The sequence below is a fragment of the Aspergillus thermomutatus genome (assembly GCF_002237265.1).
Source record: "Aspergillus thermomutatus strain HMR AF 39 chromosome Unknown NODE_100, whole genome shotgun sequence".
Lineage (NCBI taxonomy): Eukaryota > Fungi > Ascomycota > Eurotiomycetes > Eurotiales > Aspergillaceae > Aspergillus > Aspergillus thermomutatus.
Genome location: NW_020798149.1, coordinates 65,518 through 83,930, shown reverse-complemented (window position 1 = coordinate 83,930; position 18,413 = coordinate 65,518). Strand labels below are relative to the sequence as shown.

The window sequence follows — 18,413 nt, the reverse complement described above, 5'->3', positions numbered from 1 at the left end:
CAGTTTCGAGATACGTACCATGACTTGCCTTTCGAACCGTCACACAATGAAGCTCACCGTTGGAGAGATGCCTTCTACCAGGACCTCTCAGCCGCGTTGTACTTCATCAAAGAGGTACACATCAAAATATGATAACACGCGCGAGCTCCCAAGCTATGCTTTAGCCAACCCTTTCATATACCGAACATCCGACCATTCATTCACCCACTCGTGGGAAACTCATCGACTTGTTACTTGTCCGCGTTGCAATTCGGTCCATGGCCACCACTGGAGAGAGACAATGTCATCCACCATGTCTCATCGGCGAGGACTTAATACCACTTACCTGTCCGTACCGAGTGTCTGAGGAACCTCTGTCAACATACCGGCAATCTGAGGCAATTTACTTTCTCCATTGCCCTTGAGCGGGCTGGTTGCGGCACACTTGAGCACGAGATGCAGAACAGGGTCGAAAGGAGCGGACGACTCGACGCGTACGAGCGGATTCTGAGCCAAAGATGCATGAACAACCACAGTCGTATTGCGGATTCCATGCTACCCTCTCCATTAGCTGTCAAGATGGATTGGTGACCTGATCGAATGCTCCAGGGCTGAAAGAAAATCAACCATAGCCCATCCGTGTACATAAGTTGATCTGGGCTGGGATCAGATCAAGTATTCCCATTACTTCTCTTGCAGTCCATCATCCTCACTGAGAGTCCTGATATATCAGATAATAAAAATTTTGTACATATTTGCATAGACCTGGCAACTGACTATCATTTCTTACCGTATGAGCTTTTATCCTTGGAGTACAGAATATCACCAACGGACTGGGAAATTCCACTTGTGATTTTACATCACGTGAATCACAAGGGCTGAATGGCTATCCCTGTTCGCGCCTGGAGGAGACCTAGGCTACGAACCGGAGATCTTCACCATGATATACCCCTAACAAGTTCAAATGGAGAGTCTGAACTGCTACCAATAAAGATATCGGAGGTACCGCTTAGAAAAGCACTCAAGCAGAGACGGCCGAAGCTTGGCTTCAATGACTTACAGGCTGATCTTCGAGTAGGGGCCGGTGAGCATCAGCGCGGGGGCAGTCCATTGCAGTGACTTGAAACAAATCCTATTGTGCAGCTATATTTACTCTTTTGCTGCTCAATCTGACACGGCCAAAAGTCTTCTCGCCCACCATATTGGTGACTTCACCATGTCTGTCCAAAGACTGGACCGGAAAAGCGGCCAGGTCTACGAAGAACAGGCTATGGCTCCTGCTTTGTCATTCTCTATGGGCCCATCTTGGGTTCATGAGAGCCCATTCTGCTCGGTGGATCGAGATGCAAGAAACGAACGCGGCTCACCCTCGTTGAAAGAGTCTGCAATGGAGCAGCTGGTTCTGTGTGATCAGAGGAATTTGACGCCCGACTTGTTTCGTCATATTCCATGGCGTATTGCAAGCAGTCTGTGGGATTACCTTGGCAGACGGTGAGTGAAGACCTACTGCAGTCCTTCCCGAGATATGCTGTGCCGTAAACAATGCTGAGCCCAACGCAACGGTCTTCAGCCAGAGGAGGACCTTATATATGTGGAAATTGTTTGCAAAAGCGTACCCGGCCCAATTTCGAGGTGCTGCGAAATACCGATCCATGAGGATCAACCAGCCCCAGATGCCATTACGAGATTACTGGAGCGTAGTCGAGAGCAATTCTCTCAGCTGGCGATTGGTCTTGGCCCTGACTACCTCGTTTGGCCGGGTACCAGAGCTTGTGGAGATTGCTAATATCAAGAATCTCATTGCGCTGCAGATCGCTACACCACTGCCTGTAACGCCGATTTCAGACAACTCGGAAAGACATGTGGCTGGGCTGAACGATCGAATCGCACGAACGTGGAGTGAGCTGGCGGAGTCTTCAGGAGCATTTACCCATCTTCGCGTTCTCAGATTGTACTGTCAACCAGACCTTTCACCGGTGGGGATACGGTACCTCAGCGCTCTTCCAGGCTTGTGTCTTATAATCGCCCATGAGTGCCCTAATCTCAAATCCTGCCTCCAAGTTGAAAGCCTGGACAAAGCTCAGTGGGAAGTGACAACAATCCCACAGTTTGTGGCCACAGAAGGCGACCGACTGAATGGATCTGAGCCTCGAACACTCTATCAATGCTATCAGAGGAGTTTTCATCCCAGCAGTGATGGACAAGTGATAGAAGAGGGCATTCTAGACCGAGGCATACCTATTTTGGACTTTCGAATCGGCCAAGAAGTCAGTCAAGGCAGCAGTTCTTCTACAATATACTTCCAACGCAAAAAAGCCTCTGGGTCTAGACCTCCAGAGCCAGCACTGAAGAAGCTGAAGTTGGCAGGCCAATCGCCAGAGACGTCACAGCCGAGATCTGGACCCAGAAAGCCAGTGATGAGAAAGCGGGACCCGAGAGATCTCCGAGCTGTCTTAGGGGACTTTCTCTAATTTCTAATTTCGCATGATGTTGCAAGGAGCCTGAGATGGCAGCGGATAAGCGATTCGAAAACAGTCCTTCAATCTACGGCGTGGTCTTCGTGAAGGTGTGTCCAAAGTTCAAGTATTGCCTCAGGCGTCCAGGCATCAAGTTGCATGATCGGTATCGTTTGATAAGGTAAATTTCAGGTATGGTAATGACGCCGCAATGACACAGATACCCACTGCTGATTGGTCAGTTGCCGATGCCCAGCCAAACACCGCTGATTCCCCCGCAACGCCCCATGTTTGACACCGCCTCAAGTGACCTGAGGTGCTTGTCCACAGCAGTCTCGCCATTTCAGTTGGCTAAATGAAAAGCAGAAGTGCATCGTGACTGTCTTTTTTGAAAATCTAGGTAGCAAGAGGTAAGGCGGCTGTCTTTGATCTTCCCTCTGAGACCGAACTTGTCATCCGCCTCTATCCTTTCGGGAGGGTCAACTCCCCCGCCGGATCAGCCCCCTCCCCCGCGCTCAGCCATGGCGGACCATCAGAATCTTGAAGCTGTGGCAGACCACTCCAATGGATCCGCTATTGCATCGCCTCGATCTAGTACCGATTCACGCTCTCCGTCAACGCGTAGCCAGTCCCTTCGACTCAATCACTCGAATCATTCGCATCGCCAGAGCTTCAGCGAGAGTCTCCGAGCCGCACCTGGGTCTCCGCGCACACGCCGACAGCCGTCCTTCACCCAGGCAGCGATTCAGAGTCTGATCGATAATCCCCCTGCTCCGAAGGATGTGAACCCCGCATTTGCAGGCCGAGACTGGAGAGAAATCTCCATTGGGGAGCTTGTCAGGCCGGATGATTTGAGGTTTGTCGAGTTGGATACTGGAATTGAGGAAGCAACGAATGTAAATTGTTTGATCTTGCGTCTTTAGATTTTGATTTATGGTCCGATACATTCTGATGGCCTACAGACACTGATCGATTCCAACGCCCCGGTACTGTTGATTCGAGAGACCCCGCAACACAAAACAGCCGTGGGCACTTTCGATTACTCGGATCTTAATGCATACCTCCTACTTGCGGCCGGACTGACGCAGCCTAATGAAGAACTTCGCGAGTCGTATGAAGAACTGGCCAGGAAGGCAAGGGAAGGGCACAAAATACCATTGAAAGACGTGAAGGAGCTGAGCCGGAATGAGCCACTGACCACGCTCTCCGCATCGGCCAACTTGATGACGGCTGTCGAGACGTTTGGCGGCGGGGTTCACCGCGTGGTCGTGGTGGATGCACGCAAGGACGGGGAAGTGGTGGGAATCTTCAGTCAATTTCGACTGGTCAAGTTTCTATGGGAGAATGGCCGCAGCTTTCCCGTCATCGATCAGTTGTACCCTCAGTACCTCCGGGATTTGGGCATCGGGTCTCGCGAGGTGATCTCCATCAAGTGAGTGTTCCTGCTTTGTGTCTGAGAGCATATCTGACAGAGGATCAGTGGTGACAAGCACCTTTGCGAAGCGCTGCAAATAATGAACAGCGAAGGAATCTCGTCCATTGCCGTGGTTGATAACCATTCCAACGTGGTGGGCAACATTTCTACAACGGATGTCAAGGTAATGCCATTGATTCCCCAAGCAGATCCTCAGCTGGCTAAAAAGGGTTGCATAGCTCCTCACGAGATCGTCATCGCTGCCTCTTCTCTACAACACCTGCATTCACTTCATCTCGTTGATCCTATCCGCAAGAGGCCTCATGGAAGGCAAAGACTCGTTTCCTGTGTTCTATGTGAACCCCGGCTCGACTCTGGCGCACACGGTAGCCAAAGTGGTGGCCACCAAATCTCATCGGTGAGTGCTACGTTGCTAAGCTTAAGCTGAAGGGCCTGCAGTTAACAGATGATAATGTAGATTATGGGTTACCGATCCCCTGTCGCCCTCATCGTCGGGACCACCTACACCATCTCATTCGAGCGTTCAGCTTCCTTTGGCGGCCAGCACCAACCCGACCCAGTCACCACCGCTGTCACCTCCCCCAAACACGGCCAACCTACCGTCTCCCAACTACAGCACTCCTCATCTTCCTAGTCCGCCGCAACCATTCATGAATGCGGCAGCCCTCACGCATCCCGCAGCGTCGGTGGGAGTGCCACACGCGGTGGCGCCGTCGATTCCAGCATCTGCATTACCCGGGGCCCGGTTGTCCGGTCGGCTCGTGGGGGTGGTGAGCCTGACGGACATTCTGAACCTGCACGCGCGGGCCAGCGGATTGAGCCCTGCTGATCCGGCGGAGAGCCGCAGCCGACGGCGACGGAGCAGCAGCTCGAGCGTTAGTGTGCGCAAAAGCGGGGATATCGGACGCGAGCTGTTTAGTCGGCGGGATTAGTGTGGTTCGTATTTTGACTGTGTGCCTTGTTCTTTTCCTACTGTCCCTACCAGCAACGTCGATTCATGTCAGGCAGCCCGAGAACTTGTTCTAGACAGGAAGATTGCAGGTGCAGGGAATTACGATAGCTATGATAGCATTGGTTGCACAAATCAGACAGACTTCGAGCAGGCCAAAGGCAAATGAGACTGGGCCATTGGAAAGTTGAACTTGAACTTGAATCAGATTGCACTCCCTAGACATGGTTCGATCAGACATCCCCACGGCATCTTCCGATTGAGTCGCAAGCAGCCAGCTGATTTGCCAGGCCAATTGTCCAACTCCACCGTCAGGTGTTTTCAAACTCTAATCATGTGTACGGACCACGGAGTAGGTACTCCAGTCACAGCGTTCTGTAGTTCTACTCCATGCCACTCTGCGTATCCAGTGGCGCACGGCCTACTCATCCATTGGATCGCTGATCCGATCGACCGCACCTGCACCGGTACTGACCAGCCTGGCCCTGCGTCTGTGCGATCGATCAACCAACCATCGATCCTGGTGGGCGCACGCGCTAGGTCCTCCAGATGTGCTAGTAGGTAGGTAAGGTAGTCTACTGCCTATCTTAGTCTGGTGATCGTCGATAGCCTCGAGGGTCAGTCTGGCCCGCGCCCCGTGCCCGACTGTCAACGGCCAGAGCGATATGGGCTTGGCTCGGGGCAAGTCCGTGCCTGTTGCCCAGCGTGGTGTGCTGTGTGCTGTAGTCTGGTGGAGTGTACCTAGTGGCCGCAAGCCGTAGGTACGCTAGGAGGGTGGCAACTGGCAACTGGCAACTGGCAACTGGCAACTGGCAACTGGCAACTGGCAACTGGCAACTGGCAACTGGCAACTGGTAACTGGTATCGCCGACATTGGCCGTGGGTGGTGTGGGATCAGTGATCGATTAATCCATGGAGCTGGCGATCTGCTCGCCTGGGACGTAATGCCTGTGGATTTCGCTTCTGGGCTTGGTAGAGTGCGAGTACTTGGAGCGATTGCTGAGGAAGGAATTGGTCAGATGTGAAAGTTGAGGAGGGCTACCTGAGAAACCAAGACCACCGGATTGCAACGCGTAAACGTCTGAAACCAGTCTTCCGATTGGATCTGGACCTGAGTTGGAAGTTAAAACTTGGGAGCGAGAGAAGAAGAGAGGAGATCAACGGGCTGATTTGAAATCGTTCCACTGCCTACCTGGCTCCACTTACTACAGTAGTCAGTAGTCAGTAGCTTACCTCGTGTGATGCAAGGCCATTAGACGAATTTCCGGTTTGAGTAATGAGGGGCTAACCACTACAAAGTAGAACCGTAAGGTAACTAGCCTCATACCTAGTCAACTTCTGATGATAGTAATTACGTTTATCACATGAGTGATTGATCTTGTGATGGCACGGCGACAGAGACTTGGTTACCAGGAAACTCAGGCCAAAAGGCACAGCGGGAGGGGACAAGGGCAAGGCATCAAGGCATCTACTCTTAGTACTCCGTAGCTGAAAACAGTTGCCCGACCGGTGGTCAGTGCGTAAGCTCTAGTGGGGCGGGCCAACTTACCATACCATAGTCCATAGTACTGTGTCTGTAAGTACCTACCTATTTGTCGTAGTGCTGTCTGCAGATAGACACAAGCATGAGAATCGCTGCACCTGCATATGCACTGCAGATCATATGCGCCTCAACTCCGGCGCAAGTGCAAGTGCAAGTGCAAATGCAACTGCAACGAGGACCGCCGAGCAAATGCGATCAGTATCCCTGACTGACTCAGCGCAGGGCCAACTCCCCACTTTTCCGAATCAGGAAGCGGCGATCCCACTCCATGCTGTGCACTTGCCCCATTTGCTCAAAGTTTATTTTCCTTTTCCAATAATTTCCATTTCCTTTTCCTTTTGCACTTTCGGACCCGCTGCAAGGTCCAAACCGCTTTAGACTCCAGAGCTTCAATCTAGCTAACTCTCTACAGAAAGAGTTGAGTTCAGAGTCAGACCTCGAGCAAAGGATGGATTGACAATGGTCTGTGCGAGATTGCTGATACGTACTTTGTTATCTGGGAGTAATAGATAGCTCTGGTGAAAGTATTTATGATGAATCTCATTCTTGCCCCTATCATCAAGTTACTGCTACTATGCTACTATGCCATTTTTACTTGCATAGTGCGACAGCTGCTATACTCTATTCCTTAGCAGATAAACAGCTAAACAGCTAAAGACAAGCTGAACACAAGCTCTTCTCCAAACTCTATTTCTCGCTTCCGGAATGCGGGGCCCTTCATCTTCAGGTTGCATACTAGTCGGTGTCTGCGTGTGTTTACTGTTTGCGGTAAAAACCCCATTGCTAAGTCTTCGTATGCTCTGACGTTCTTCTGTGCAGAGTTTTCCTACTACTCCATTGCATAGATTCTTCATCTCATGATAGAAAGTCATTTCTCATAGCCAATATACAGTACAGCGTGAACGCCAATGACCTGGGTATTTGATTCCCCCCTCTGACCGTCACCCTAAGTGCGTGCAGTAGCCAAGTAAAAGAGCCGAAAGATCAAAAGAAAACATAATACAGGAGCAAGTTAGGCCCTCGGAGCAACGAGCTGAAGTACAGAGTTAGATGACAAAAACATCCCAATTTAAGCGGTGGCCGTGAATTCGTCCAATGCAACGTAGTCGTCAAACCCGAAGGTCTCCCGATCTTGGATCGGTGCGTCGTTGCCTAATCCCCAAGCAAAGCGGCTGAACTCATCATAGTCAGGATCGAGTCCCTGGTGCGAAGAGAATACAACCTCGCCCTCCTTGTTCCCTGCCTCGAGCTCCAAATGCGCTGCGTCATTGCCCATCGAAGTGGGCGAGTGGGGCGTTCCAGGAGTTGCGCACAGATCGGGGGTCGACAGGGTCTCGGTGGAGACCATCTCCATTTTGGGCGAGCTCGACCCCGAAGCGGAAAATCTTGCTTGAGCCAGGAACTGCCGGTCGGGCTCTGACCGGACTCTAGTGTGATGTGACACCCGTCCGTAGGTGGCGTCAGCCAGAGTCGTGGTATCAGGGGCGGCAGGCACAACGGACGGGAGACCGTGCACAGGAATCTCTGGAGCCGAAGCCAGACGATCTCTGAACTGCCGTGTCGGAACACCGTTCCAGAATTGGGGATGCTGTTGCAGTTGCTCCTGATATTGTTGTGGTTGGAAGCCTGCCCAAGACGGGCGGAATTGCTGCGGGCCGGCCGCCTGCTGTTGAGGCGACGTGGGGGTCTGTTGAGCGGCATTGGCAAGGTATGATGGAATCTGAGTCGACGAGGAGCCGGGGACCATCTCGGGATACGACGCCTCGGGTGCCACGCAGGATGACTGTGGGCTAACGTTATACGAGGGGGGCAGCATGTAGCTATGATGATCCATCACCATGGGACTGGTCATTGCCCCCGTCGGCGTGCTCTCAGAGAAAGACGAACGAAGGCCGGATAGGTCCAGGCTCATCTTGCGCACGCCATTCACTGGACCGTGAGCGTTTGAGCTGGCAGCACGGCGTTGTTGAATGCCGTTGGTTCGGACGGCCAGCGCCGCCAGCAGTTGTCGGTTCAACTGCTCTTCGATGTGCAGGTTCTGCGCTTGCAGCATACGGATACGCTTCTCTTGGTAGCGCTCGTCAATTTCCTCATACATGGCCTCGCGTTCAACGATTTCTTTCGTGATGTGGAGGGCTTTCCCCGTGCGCTTTTTGTGCAGCATCGAGGCCCGATTGGCTGATTCCAGACGAGCATCTAAGCTTCGATCTTTGCGTCTGGAGGCAGCAATGAAGGCTCTACTGAAAAGTCAGTATTGACTCAAGTGTCAGGCAGGAGAGGAAAGCAGAACAAAGGCTTACCTTTCTTGGTTTTCCTCCCGAGACCGAGGGATGGGAGCGACATCCAGATCCAGATCTGGTGAGGCCATCGTGAAGGAGACTTGTAGATTGTAAAGAGTATAAGAAAAGCTATTTCAGACACAGATATAGTATAACATCGACGGTAACCTAAATACGCAAGACCTGCCTTCTGTTCCAAAAGAATCGGGAGGGCAAAAGGAACAGTATCTTAGGATGGAGAGAAGGAGAGAGGAGGCGAAGTGCTAGAATAAGTATGGAGAGGAAGAGGGAACAAACTGATAAACTTTGCACCCAAAAGGTATCTTCCGATCCCCTCTTGGGGGGAGGGTGGCAGGCAGCTGTCAACAGAGACGGAGCGAGTCTAGAGCGAGGACCCAAGGGTTTCCGGGGTATGGGAGAGTTTGGAACTTTGGATCCTTCCCCGTCGAGGCCACCAAGGACCCTCCAGTTGAGGTCTGGATGGCGCAGATGCCCGTATCCATGGAACCGGAGGAAAGTACGTACCCCCAAAGCCCATCTGTTGCACCATCCAGAGTTCCAGACAGACACCGGAGGAGCGTCTCTTCTCGTCCTAGGTAATTTCTCAGTATGTAAGTACTAGTACTTTGCGTTGGTAGTAGGCACGGGTGGGTAGTGTTCCGACGATGGAAGAGGCAAGGTTGTGTGCATAGTGCAGAGTCGGTAGCCACGGGTCGACGCGGATAGAGAAGCTGAGGACCGGGTTTTGCTTTCTTTGCCTCAACCTCGTTGACTCGAGCAGGAAGAATTTGTCAAGAGAAGCGGGGTCGCCTCGTCTGGGCGAGGGAGTGAGTGATACCTCGGAACTCATTTCCCTCAGGATAAGGCGAATCACAACAATCAGATTGAGTGCTTTTCTTCATTGAAGGAGTATCCTTGTCGGATTGTGTGATCTGCAGTGTCTCTGCACGAGCGAATCTCGATTGTTTTGAGTCTAGGCTCACCGTCTTGATGAAGCCTCATACGACCTTGGATAGAGTAGTGCGATAAGTACTACGCTCGGTTCTGCATGCTGACCACGGTGGAGAAGATCAGACACATCAATAGGAATCGATAATCCAATCAATCTAACTGAGCCAGCGAAGATAGACGAGGGACTTGAGCAAACTCTAAGAGATGATATTCTGTTTGATGATTGACGGGGAAAATACTGGCGGTTTCCGAGACCGAGCCATTGCAATAGCCTTAGGCACTACTACTGCCTCCTTCTATGCAACTACAGAGTACCTACGGAGTATCTACGGAGCACGGAGTACTTGCAGGGTCATGCAACGGAGGTAACTCAGGTAAGGTGGTAGAAGTGAGTGATTTGCAGAGTGATTTGCAGGCCCACACACCTGTAGCCAATCAGCATTTTTAGATTTACATGTATCAGTCACGTGACTGGAAACTTTTGCACCTTCGGTCGGCTTTGCGCGGCTATCTATGCCTACCTGCCTGATTGCCTCGCTGAATCGATCACGTGATAGATAGGCGCCCCAAGCCGCTGCCAGATCGAGGGTCGATCCTTCCCGATAAGGCAGTTCGATATAGACCGCTCCAGCCATGGATCAGTACATCCTCCATACACGGTACGGTACCAGTAGACTCCTCCTTCCTTAGGTATTATTCTAGGAGTGCACTCTGACTGTTGCATTCGCTCGAGCTTGTCTAATTTTGCTCCATACATCTGATGAGTACGTACCCACCACATGGATCCTATGCTCGGTACCAGCTACTAGCATAGAGCACGGACAGAAGAAACTTTGCAGATCAACGGCGCAATGAGTCTACTAAGTCTAGGTACATGCCAAACCAATCACCCTGCAATCTCATATCCTCATATCCTTCCAAGAGACCGTTCAACTCGCTGGTTCACCGTCAACCTACAGCCCGGATTCTGGACTATGTATGTACCTGCATCAGTCTCCTGCATGATGATCTCAAGGTGTTACGCTATCCAGGCGGCCAAGTTTCATGATCATCTGATGCCCGTGATCTGCGAAAAACTTCACAAAAGAGAGCAGCCCATCTTCAAGAACTGATATTAGATCAGCCCACCTCTGTGGCGGAGAATCTCCTCTAGCTATCAACGACCGCTTGTCACGGTCACTCCCATCTTTCGCCCGTGGTTGGAATGGACCGTCCGATTCGCCACCCCGAGGCACTCTCCAGACACTCTCCAGACAACTCTCCAGACACTCTGTCGGGCTGACCGTTATCAGGCACTTAACGGAGCTCTTCCTCTAGGCCATTCGCAGGCTTCAGTCTTCTGCCCCCTATCGCCCTGGAGCTGACGCTGTAGCTGACGAATATCTCTGGTTTCTTGCTTCTCGGGAATCGACCATTTTCACGTCTCACTTAGCCGATAGGTACACTCCTATTCTCCGAACTCCGTCGCGCCCCCACCCTAGGTACGGCCGAAACCAAATGTCGGGTCTGTGCCATCGCCACATCTGGTCCCTATCGCTACGGACTGCTAAGAGGCTTGGATTAAGGGCTAGACTGAACCTTCAGCCTTACGACTAAGGCTGCATCTATCCCTGTCTCGTAACCTGCGCACGGGCAATTTCTCGGCGTTACTCGTAAGTCCTTGGCCCTCGTCTATCAATGCGGACAATGTCAAAAGGAAAGTAAAACAACACTTTAGCCAACCGAGTATACCGCTAAAACTCAGCAACCAGCAGTCTGCTCTTCAGTCTCATTGGTAAGAAAGAAAGAGAATGGGGAGGAAAGACTGCTCAATCAGCCAAAAAGATCAACGATATGGACAATCAATGCTTGTAGGTGCAATGGAACCATTGAGTATCACAGTTCTCAAGTAGTCGAGAGACCACGGGAAAGGCGCAAAGGGAACGAAGAGACAAGAAGCACAAATAAAAAACATCTTGGGGATATCCATTACGAACTTGCTGGTCATCATTTCCATCCCCTACGCGATACCCAATGGTGGCACCATCCCTTGTTCTTCTTTTCTCTCCGCGCCTACCCTGTACGACACTCTAAACCGGATTTTGATCGAGCTGCCCTTGCCTGCATCGATTCCGTCCAGTAACATCTCCTGCTGAACTCCATTCGGCTGCAGCGGGGCGATATCACGTCCAGACTGCGGCCGGAGCTGCAATGTATAAGACTGTACCGCTTTTAGCATGACGACTTCATTCTTAGATTGTAAGTGATAAAAAACTGACCTTCTCTACGGCCACCTGAAAGTGCAGCTCATTCAGCGGTTGGCCGGTGGTGTTTGAGAACAGGGCTACCACGTGGATTTGCCGGGGCTGACTGGGATGTCGGCGTGCAACGAACTCGATCCGTAAAGACGAGTTCAACACTTGCACCTTATTATTAGTTGGGAGGGCGGTGCTTTCCGGCAGCGAGGAAGCAAAGTTCCACTCGTCATCTTCCTGTGCCTTGGCGCTGCTACCACTGGCAGCTGCGGTGTTAGGAGGACCAGCTCCCACCAAATCGAGGAGAGACGAAGAAGCAGCTGCGGGTGACTGGCTCGAAGGAGCCCCGGATGGGAAGGGACTGGAGGTACGAGGGCTTGCGGACACAAGAGATGCAAAAGGATCGGTCGCAGGGGGCGGTGGGGTCGCGGTCGCAGTCGGTTGCTGCGATGTCCGGGGAGCCGGCGTGGAAGACTGCGAGACCGGCCGGGACGAATTAAATGAAGCCATGATATCGTAAGAAGGCTTGAATCCTGCAGGGGCTTGTTGTAGTGGTGGGGTGGCAGACGCGGCCATGTTTCCTATTGCCCATCGTCAGTCAGTCAGATCTTGCATCATTCTATCCCTCAACGACACTGACCAGCTCCCAACGAGATACTTCCAGTAGGGACTGGCTCCTCTATCGACAAGCCAAGCAGGTCATTCTCCAAGGAGCTGCCGCCGGCCGCTGGCGGGGCACTGCCGTTCGAGCTCGGCTCCGGGTCGAAGTCGATCAAGGAGAGTTCGTTGTTTGCGTTCTTTGAAACCCCTGTCGTAGTGCCAAGAGTACCCTTGGGAATTCTAGATGCCGCATCGTAGTCGCCCTTCTTAACCAACTTGTAGCGTTCAATGGTGCGGTGAATGCTGTCATTGATCTCCAGCAGTTTATGAACAGCCTCTGGGTCATCCGACTCTTCCTCGCACATCTTCTGTATCTTTGGATGAGCACTTTGAAGCGCGCTCGCGAGTTCCTGTCCGGATTAGTGGCCGCAAACGTTCAGAGTCGCCCAGGCGCGGTGCTCACCTCAAACACGTCGCCTTCGGCAATTCGATCGCCCGGCTTGTGGCTCTGTAGCATCTCCTCTAGGATCTTGGCCTTCTGCTGCACCTTGGCCACTTCCTCCGCTGCCTTGGCCCGGTAGTCGGTCTTGTGTCTTGTGTCGAAACCGGCCATCACCTTCATCAACCGATTGGCTTCCTGCAGATCTGCTGGCGTGCCTCTGCGGATCAACTCCTGCAGCTTCGCCGATTGTGCCTCCCGCTCTTCCTCCTCCATCTCCTCAGCCGAACGCAGATTCTGTTGCTCATCAAAAGTCAATCCTGCTCAAGCTATTCTCGGGAACCAGGAAGGTAAGGACGTACATCGCTTGGGTTCAGGACAGCGGCATCTTCATGACGGATCTCAGGAAACATGTAGCCCTTGTATAGCAGTAGGCGGTGCATGTCGCGAATATGGCCCAGATCGTCCTTGTACCTCGACGTCTGGCAAATAGTCTGCCGCCATTCTTCGATCGACTCCAGGATCCGGTGCTGCACCCGGGAGGGCCGCATTGGCGGCCTTTCCGGGAAACGACGAACCAACTCATTGAGAAATTCCTTTGTACTGATTTGGAGGTGGAATGGATAACCGCAATTTTTGACGCAGATGTCGAGAAGCTGTTCACAAGCAACCGTTGTCAGCCCCGCACCAGCTCCCTCCGCCAGCCAACGAAACCACCTACCGCTAACGCCAGCAATGCGACATTTTGATTCCGGGAATTAATCAGACGGACAATTTCAAATGCTGCCTCTCGAGGACTGTGACCCATAAGAATGCGCCTCGTACGTGTGAATCAGAATTCCGACCGGCGACTCACGCATTTCCTTTTTTGGAGTTGATCAGGTCTGCAACCTCGAGGTTCAGGGCAAGGTTGGGCTCGTAGAGAGAAAAATCACACGCATTTCCTATCGATCATCAGGAGTTAGTCAAGTGTGCTCCTGCGATGCAGTACGATTCGAGACGTACGAATGGCTCGTTGCAGCGGTGTGAGCCCGATATCAGCGTAGGCACCATAGCGGTCCCTAGCTGCCATACGTGCCGATGCTGCCTCCAGGATGACGACTGAAGATGGAAGAGGGAGAAAATTGAAGGGGGGGAACGGCGGCAAGTTCAAGTAGTAGCCAAGCTGTACAACTGGCAGAGACGGCAACGGCTAGCTAGTAAGTGTTGATGAATTGGAATGCCGACAATTGTTGACTGGCTGGTGCTGGCTGACGATATGAGAGAGGGTGCGGTATGATTGTTAGTTCGACCTGCGGGAGCTCCACGTGTGGCGCCCTCATCGGTGTCTTGCCTCCTCCGTTGGATAGAATTTCTCGATCACATCTGCTACATCATCACTCATACTCCCGCATACTGATTTTGACGATTCACTCATACTCTACCATTTGAACAATTCATCACAAATAATGGTCCGCCACAAGAAAGACAACTTCTCACGAGGAGGCAAGAAATTCTCCTCCAACCCCCGCCCACGCCCAGTACCCCGCGATGACGATGGCTCGGCTGCAAACAGGCCTGCCTTCAAAGCCGCCTGCTGGGATCTCGGGCATTGCGATCCGAAGCGATGCTCTGGAAAGAGGTTGATGCACTTTGGGTTGATGCGGGAACTGGCGATCGGCCAGAAGTTTCCGGGTGTGGTGATCTCGTAGGTTCCTTCTCTTCCTCGCCTCCATGCCACGGCGACACACTAACGGGCAGCTTCCAGGCCAAATGCAAAGAAAATTCTCTCCCCAGCCGACCGCGAACTATTAGAGCAATTCGGAGCTGCAGTGGTAGAGTGTTCCTGGGTGAGGGTCAAGGAAGTCCCATGGTCGCGAATCGGCGGCAGGTGCGAAAGACTGTGTAAGTGTTTTGTCTCTTGTTCGCGAATACGCTTCTTGCAGAAGCAAAAGAGCTGATAATTTCTGGATCTACAGTACCATATCTCATTGCAGCCAACACAGTGAATTATGGACGGCCCTGGCGGTTGAACTGCGTCGAAGCGTTAGCAGCTTGCTTCTGCATCTGTGGGCATGAGGACTGGGCGCGAGAGGTACTCAAGCACTTCAATTACGGCGAAGCTTTCCTCGAGATCAATTCGGCACTGTTCAAACGATACGCTGCCTGTGCGACGGAGGAGGACATCAAGAAAGCGGAGGAAGAGTGGTTGGCCAAGATTGAGCGGGAGTACGAGGAGAATCGCGCAGAGGGCGGCGCAGACGATATATGGACGGTAGGAAATACAAATAGACGAGCTGCACCACCCGAATCAGACGCAGAGGAGGAGGGCGAGGAAGATGAGGACAGCGACAAGGACGACGAAGGCGAGGACGAAGAAGAAGAAGAGGAAGAGGAAGAACGAGACCCATACGCGATATCAGATGACTCTGAAGACGAAGCGCAAATGGCCGAGATACGTGCTAAAATCCTCAACTCGAAATCGTTCCAGAATCCTTCCGTTCCAGACAAGCCCCAACCCGAGAAGATCGCTCGACCGGATCCGACGCCCGTGGAAGACTCAGATGCCGAGTCCGGATCAGCAGGTAGCGACGACGAGGAATTCGATAAGATCATCAACGCAACGCCTGTGACAGATCGAGCGGGCATCATTGCCGCGTCGCAGCGCAAGAGCAAAGAGACGTTCAGTGCATCGTTCTCGCGGACAGTCATTGATGCCCCAAAGAGATGGTAGATTGCATGCTCGTTTACTATCTTTATCTCGTCCGCTACAGTCCAGCGACATCCACCCCTGGCAATCCATCTATCTGCTACGCTAGACTTCGCTCCTCGTCAGAGAGATCCCTGGCCTGTCAATGTCACAGTAGTATCTGATCACAGCCGAATCTGGCGTATTGGACATGAGGATCGACCGAATTGGCATTGTGATGTCCGCTGCAGCCTCAGGCCTATCTGCAGCCGATGCGCTCTGGTCATGGACACCACGACGGTCTTTCGAAAGGAACTAACCGACCCGGCTCCCTAACAGGACGAAAATCGTGCATGAAGTCTGCAATGTCATGGCTCATGCCATGTCAAAAGTTCTTATCATGATCTTGAAACAGTAGATAGATGACGATATACTTAGGTATCATTTAGCTTGGTGTTACTACCATGAAATCATATACAAATGCATCTGCGTAACTGCCATCTCCTTCCAGGGTCTCTGAGCTGGTGAACTAGACTGTGCAAGGAACAAGCAGGTTACAGACCCAAGATCCCCATGTACGGAAGAAATACTTCGTCCCGAGTGAAAGCAGACAAGCAATGAGACAATAGACAACAGGGATATTGTGGGAATCAGCAAACAATTCGCCATTTTCGTTTTCTCCGAAGCAAACCGGATGAAAGTACAGAGTCCATTAAATGTAATTTATTTACATGACGTAGAGAAGGTTCGTATCTGTAGATTATTTTTCCGTTAGACATGTCCCTTCTGGATCTGAGACCAAACACAAGGACAACTGCTTACCCAACGGATGACTGCAGCTCAGCTGCGGTTTCTGCGAGTACTTGGTCGCCAGCTCGTCCCGGATACTGTTCAGCAACTGTACATAGCTCTGCTGGGGGTTCTTCCGGAGAGCGGTGATGAACGCCCAGGACATGGCGCCCGTGGCCTGGCCGGCGATCTGGGCGTCCTGACTGGTCTGGCTGTCCTTGCTGCCGGACCACATGATGACGTCCGCCGGACTGGTCTTGGTCTGCTTGGTGCGCTCGTAGGCCTCGTCGCCCTTGGCGGCGCGTTTCAGGAACCCGACAGCTGTGGACATCATGCTGCCCATGTCGCCGCGCGTGTAGGCCGAAACCACCCCCAGCAGCCCTTGTCCGGCCTCCTTGGCCAGGTTAGGCTCCTTGAGGATACCCTGTGTCGAGTAAATGTAGGGTAGGTCCAAGGCGGAGCCCGAGTGACACGAGTCGAAGATCGCAGTCAAGCGTACTCCCGGGCGTAGTGGTCGGACCATGATCCGGTGCATCTCGTCGTCCACGATGTGACCGGCTTGTCGGAAGTCGACAGGGTAGATGACTTCATCGTATCCGTCTTCCTCGTCGCCATCCAAGTCAGGAGTCTGACCACCATGACCTGTCACAGACAAGATATTAGTTTTGTGTATGGAAGCCCCAGTAGAAGCATGGTCTCACCGGAGTAGTGGAAAAAGAGCGAATCGTTCGGCTGCGCATCCTTGACCAACCAATGCATGGCCCGCAGAATGTTAGCCTTCGTAGGCTGGCTCATGGGATTCTGCTGATCGTCCGTCAATAGCACCATGTCCTCGCGCGCGTAGCCAAAGTTCTGGTTCAAATATGTCGACATGTTCTTGACATCGTTGATACAACCACGCAGCTGACCCTTCTGCCCGAAATAGTTGATTCCGATCAGCAAAGCCTTCCGCTTACCGGTGCACCGAGAGTACTGGAAACTGTATCCCTGTGGAGCTCCATGTCCGAACGCGACCGGCTCACTGGGAGGTGGTGCTGGACCACCCTGATGGCCGTGCGAGTAGGGGTTCTGATACTGGTTCATGCCTTGGTCGCAGCCGTTAGCAGCCACATACTGACTTTCAAAAGCGGATGCGTCTCTTCTTGCACCAAACGCGATCACATACCGGGCTGTCTTCCACCGTACACCACGTTTCCGCTCGGCGGCTGCTGGCCGTATCCCGACGGCGGTTGCTGCATACAGAAGTCAGCCACACTTGCAACCTTTCACAGTGACCTTCACAGAAGAAGACATACATTGTAGCCATTGTGCTGAGGAGGCGCTCCGTAACCAGGCTGAGGCGAGGGTTGGCCGTAACCATAAGGGTTCGGAGGAGGATGTTGCTCGCGATAAGCCTGGCCGGGGTAACCGCCGCCGTAGGAAGATTGTTGGTGGTGATGATGCTGCATTTGTCTTTCGAATGGTCAGTCAACAAAAACCATCAACTGCAGCAAAAGACCTCAAGAGACTCTTACTGATAAGGTTGCGGAGAGCCGTAATTAGGAGGATACGAATATTGCTGCTGCTGCTGCTGCTGCTGGGGTGGCGGGGGATAGCCTGGCGGGCCAGAATAAGGCGGATAGTAGGACATTCCTGGTGGAGGAGACGCTGTCTGACACTGGCGAATAGAAAAGTCCACGGACACGAGGGAGATTAGGCAGCAAGACAGAAGATGGGATGAACGGCTGAACGAGATGAGACGAATCAGAAGCGGTTGTGGAACAAGGGGATGGCGCTATTCAGTGTTCAGTGGTTGCAGGCTTGCAGGAAGTATCTCAATACTACGTAGTTAGCAAGTCAGAACGTGATGCGATGATGGTGGAGGCAGCAGCAAAGAATCCGAAAGCTAAAGAGCAGATCAAAATTGGACAGAGAGTGGAGACAACCGACGATGATGAAGTGAAAGAAGAATCAGCAATCTGATGAAGACTTACTCCGGAGTCTCCTTGGGGAATACAGATATGGGAAGAATAAAGGTAATAATGAGCAATCGTCCATCAACATTACTCTCAGCCTAATGATCGTACGACCTTAATAATATCACAATAATAA

General features: G+C 52.3%; 6 protein-coding genes across 6 annotated transcripts; 3 read left to right on the top strand and 3 right to left on the bottom strand.

Annotated features, from left to right (window-relative positions):
- Nucleotides 1–1,195: 1,195 nt before the first annotated feature.
- On the top strand, nt 1,196–4,802 carry CDV56_107423 (uncharacterized protein; the record flags this gene model as incomplete). Its single annotated transcript, XM_026761042.1, has 9 exons — nt 1,196–1,470; nt 1,550–2,246; nt 2,477–2,545; nt 2,678–2,751; nt 2,878–3,331; nt 3,398–3,867; nt 3,916–4,033; nt 4,089–4,267; nt 4,328–4,802. The coding sequence occupies 9 exons, from the start codon at nt 1,196–1,198 to the stop codon at nt 4,800–4,802; spliced, it is 2,811 nt and encodes a 936-aa protein (XP_026614256.1).
- Nucleotides 4,803–5,153: 351 nt separating this feature from the next.
- Nucleotides 5,154–5,580, top strand: CDV56_107391 (uncharacterized protein; the record flags this gene model as incomplete). Its single annotated transcript, XM_026761010.1, has 3 exons — nt 5,154–5,171; nt 5,230–5,380; nt 5,429–5,580. The coding sequence occupies 3 exons, from the start codon at nt 5,154–5,156 to the stop codon at nt 5,578–5,580; spliced, it is 321 nt and encodes a 106-aa protein (XP_026614255.1).
- A 1,851-nt stretch (nt 5,581–7,431) lies between these two features.
- CDV56_107238 (uncharacterized protein) lies at nt 7,432–8,730 on the bottom strand (the record flags this gene model as incomplete). Its single annotated transcript, XM_026760857.1, has 2 exons — nt 7,432–8,599; nt 8,663–8,730. The coding sequence occupies 2 exons, from the start codon at nt 8,728–8,730 to the stop codon at nt 7,432–7,434; spliced, it is 1,236 nt and encodes a 411-aa protein (XP_026614254.1).
- Nucleotides 8,731–11,591: 2,861 nt separating this feature from the next.
- Nucleotides 11,592–13,937, bottom strand: CDV56_106991 (VHS domain protein; the record flags this gene model as incomplete). Its single annotated transcript, XM_026760610.1, has 8 exons — nt 11,592–11,792; nt 11,851–12,407; nt 12,467–12,836; nt 12,890–13,162; nt 13,228–13,521; nt 13,587–13,662; nt 13,722–13,809; nt 13,871–13,937. The coding sequence occupies 8 exons, from the start codon at nt 13,935–13,937 to the stop codon at nt 11,592–11,594; spliced, it is 1,926 nt and encodes a 641-aa protein (XP_026614253.1).
- Nucleotides 13,938–14,313: 376 nt separating this feature from the next.
- CDV56_106900 (ribosome biogenesis TSR3 family protein) lies at nt 14,314–15,578 on the top strand (the record flags this gene model as incomplete). The annotated part of the gene is made up of 3 exons (XM_026760519.1): nt 14,314–14,552; nt 14,613–14,749; nt 14,824–15,578. 3 exons carry the CDS (start codon nt 14,314–14,316, stop codon nt 15,576–15,578), a joined length of 1,131 nt encoding a protein of 376 aa, XP_026614252.1.
- A 682-nt stretch (nt 15,579–16,260) lies between these two features.
- Nucleotides 16,261–17,952, bottom strand: CDV56_106776 (uncharacterized protein; the record flags this gene model as incomplete). Its single annotated transcript, XM_026760395.1, has 6 exons — nt 16,261–16,286; nt 16,356–16,964; nt 17,024–17,407; nt 17,488–17,554; nt 17,618–17,774; nt 17,837–17,952. 6 exons carry the CDS (start codon nt 17,950–17,952, stop codon nt 16,261–16,263), a joined length of 1,359 nt encoding a protein of 452 aa, XP_026614251.1.
- Between the last annotated feature and the right edge of the window lie 461 nt (nt 17,953–18,413).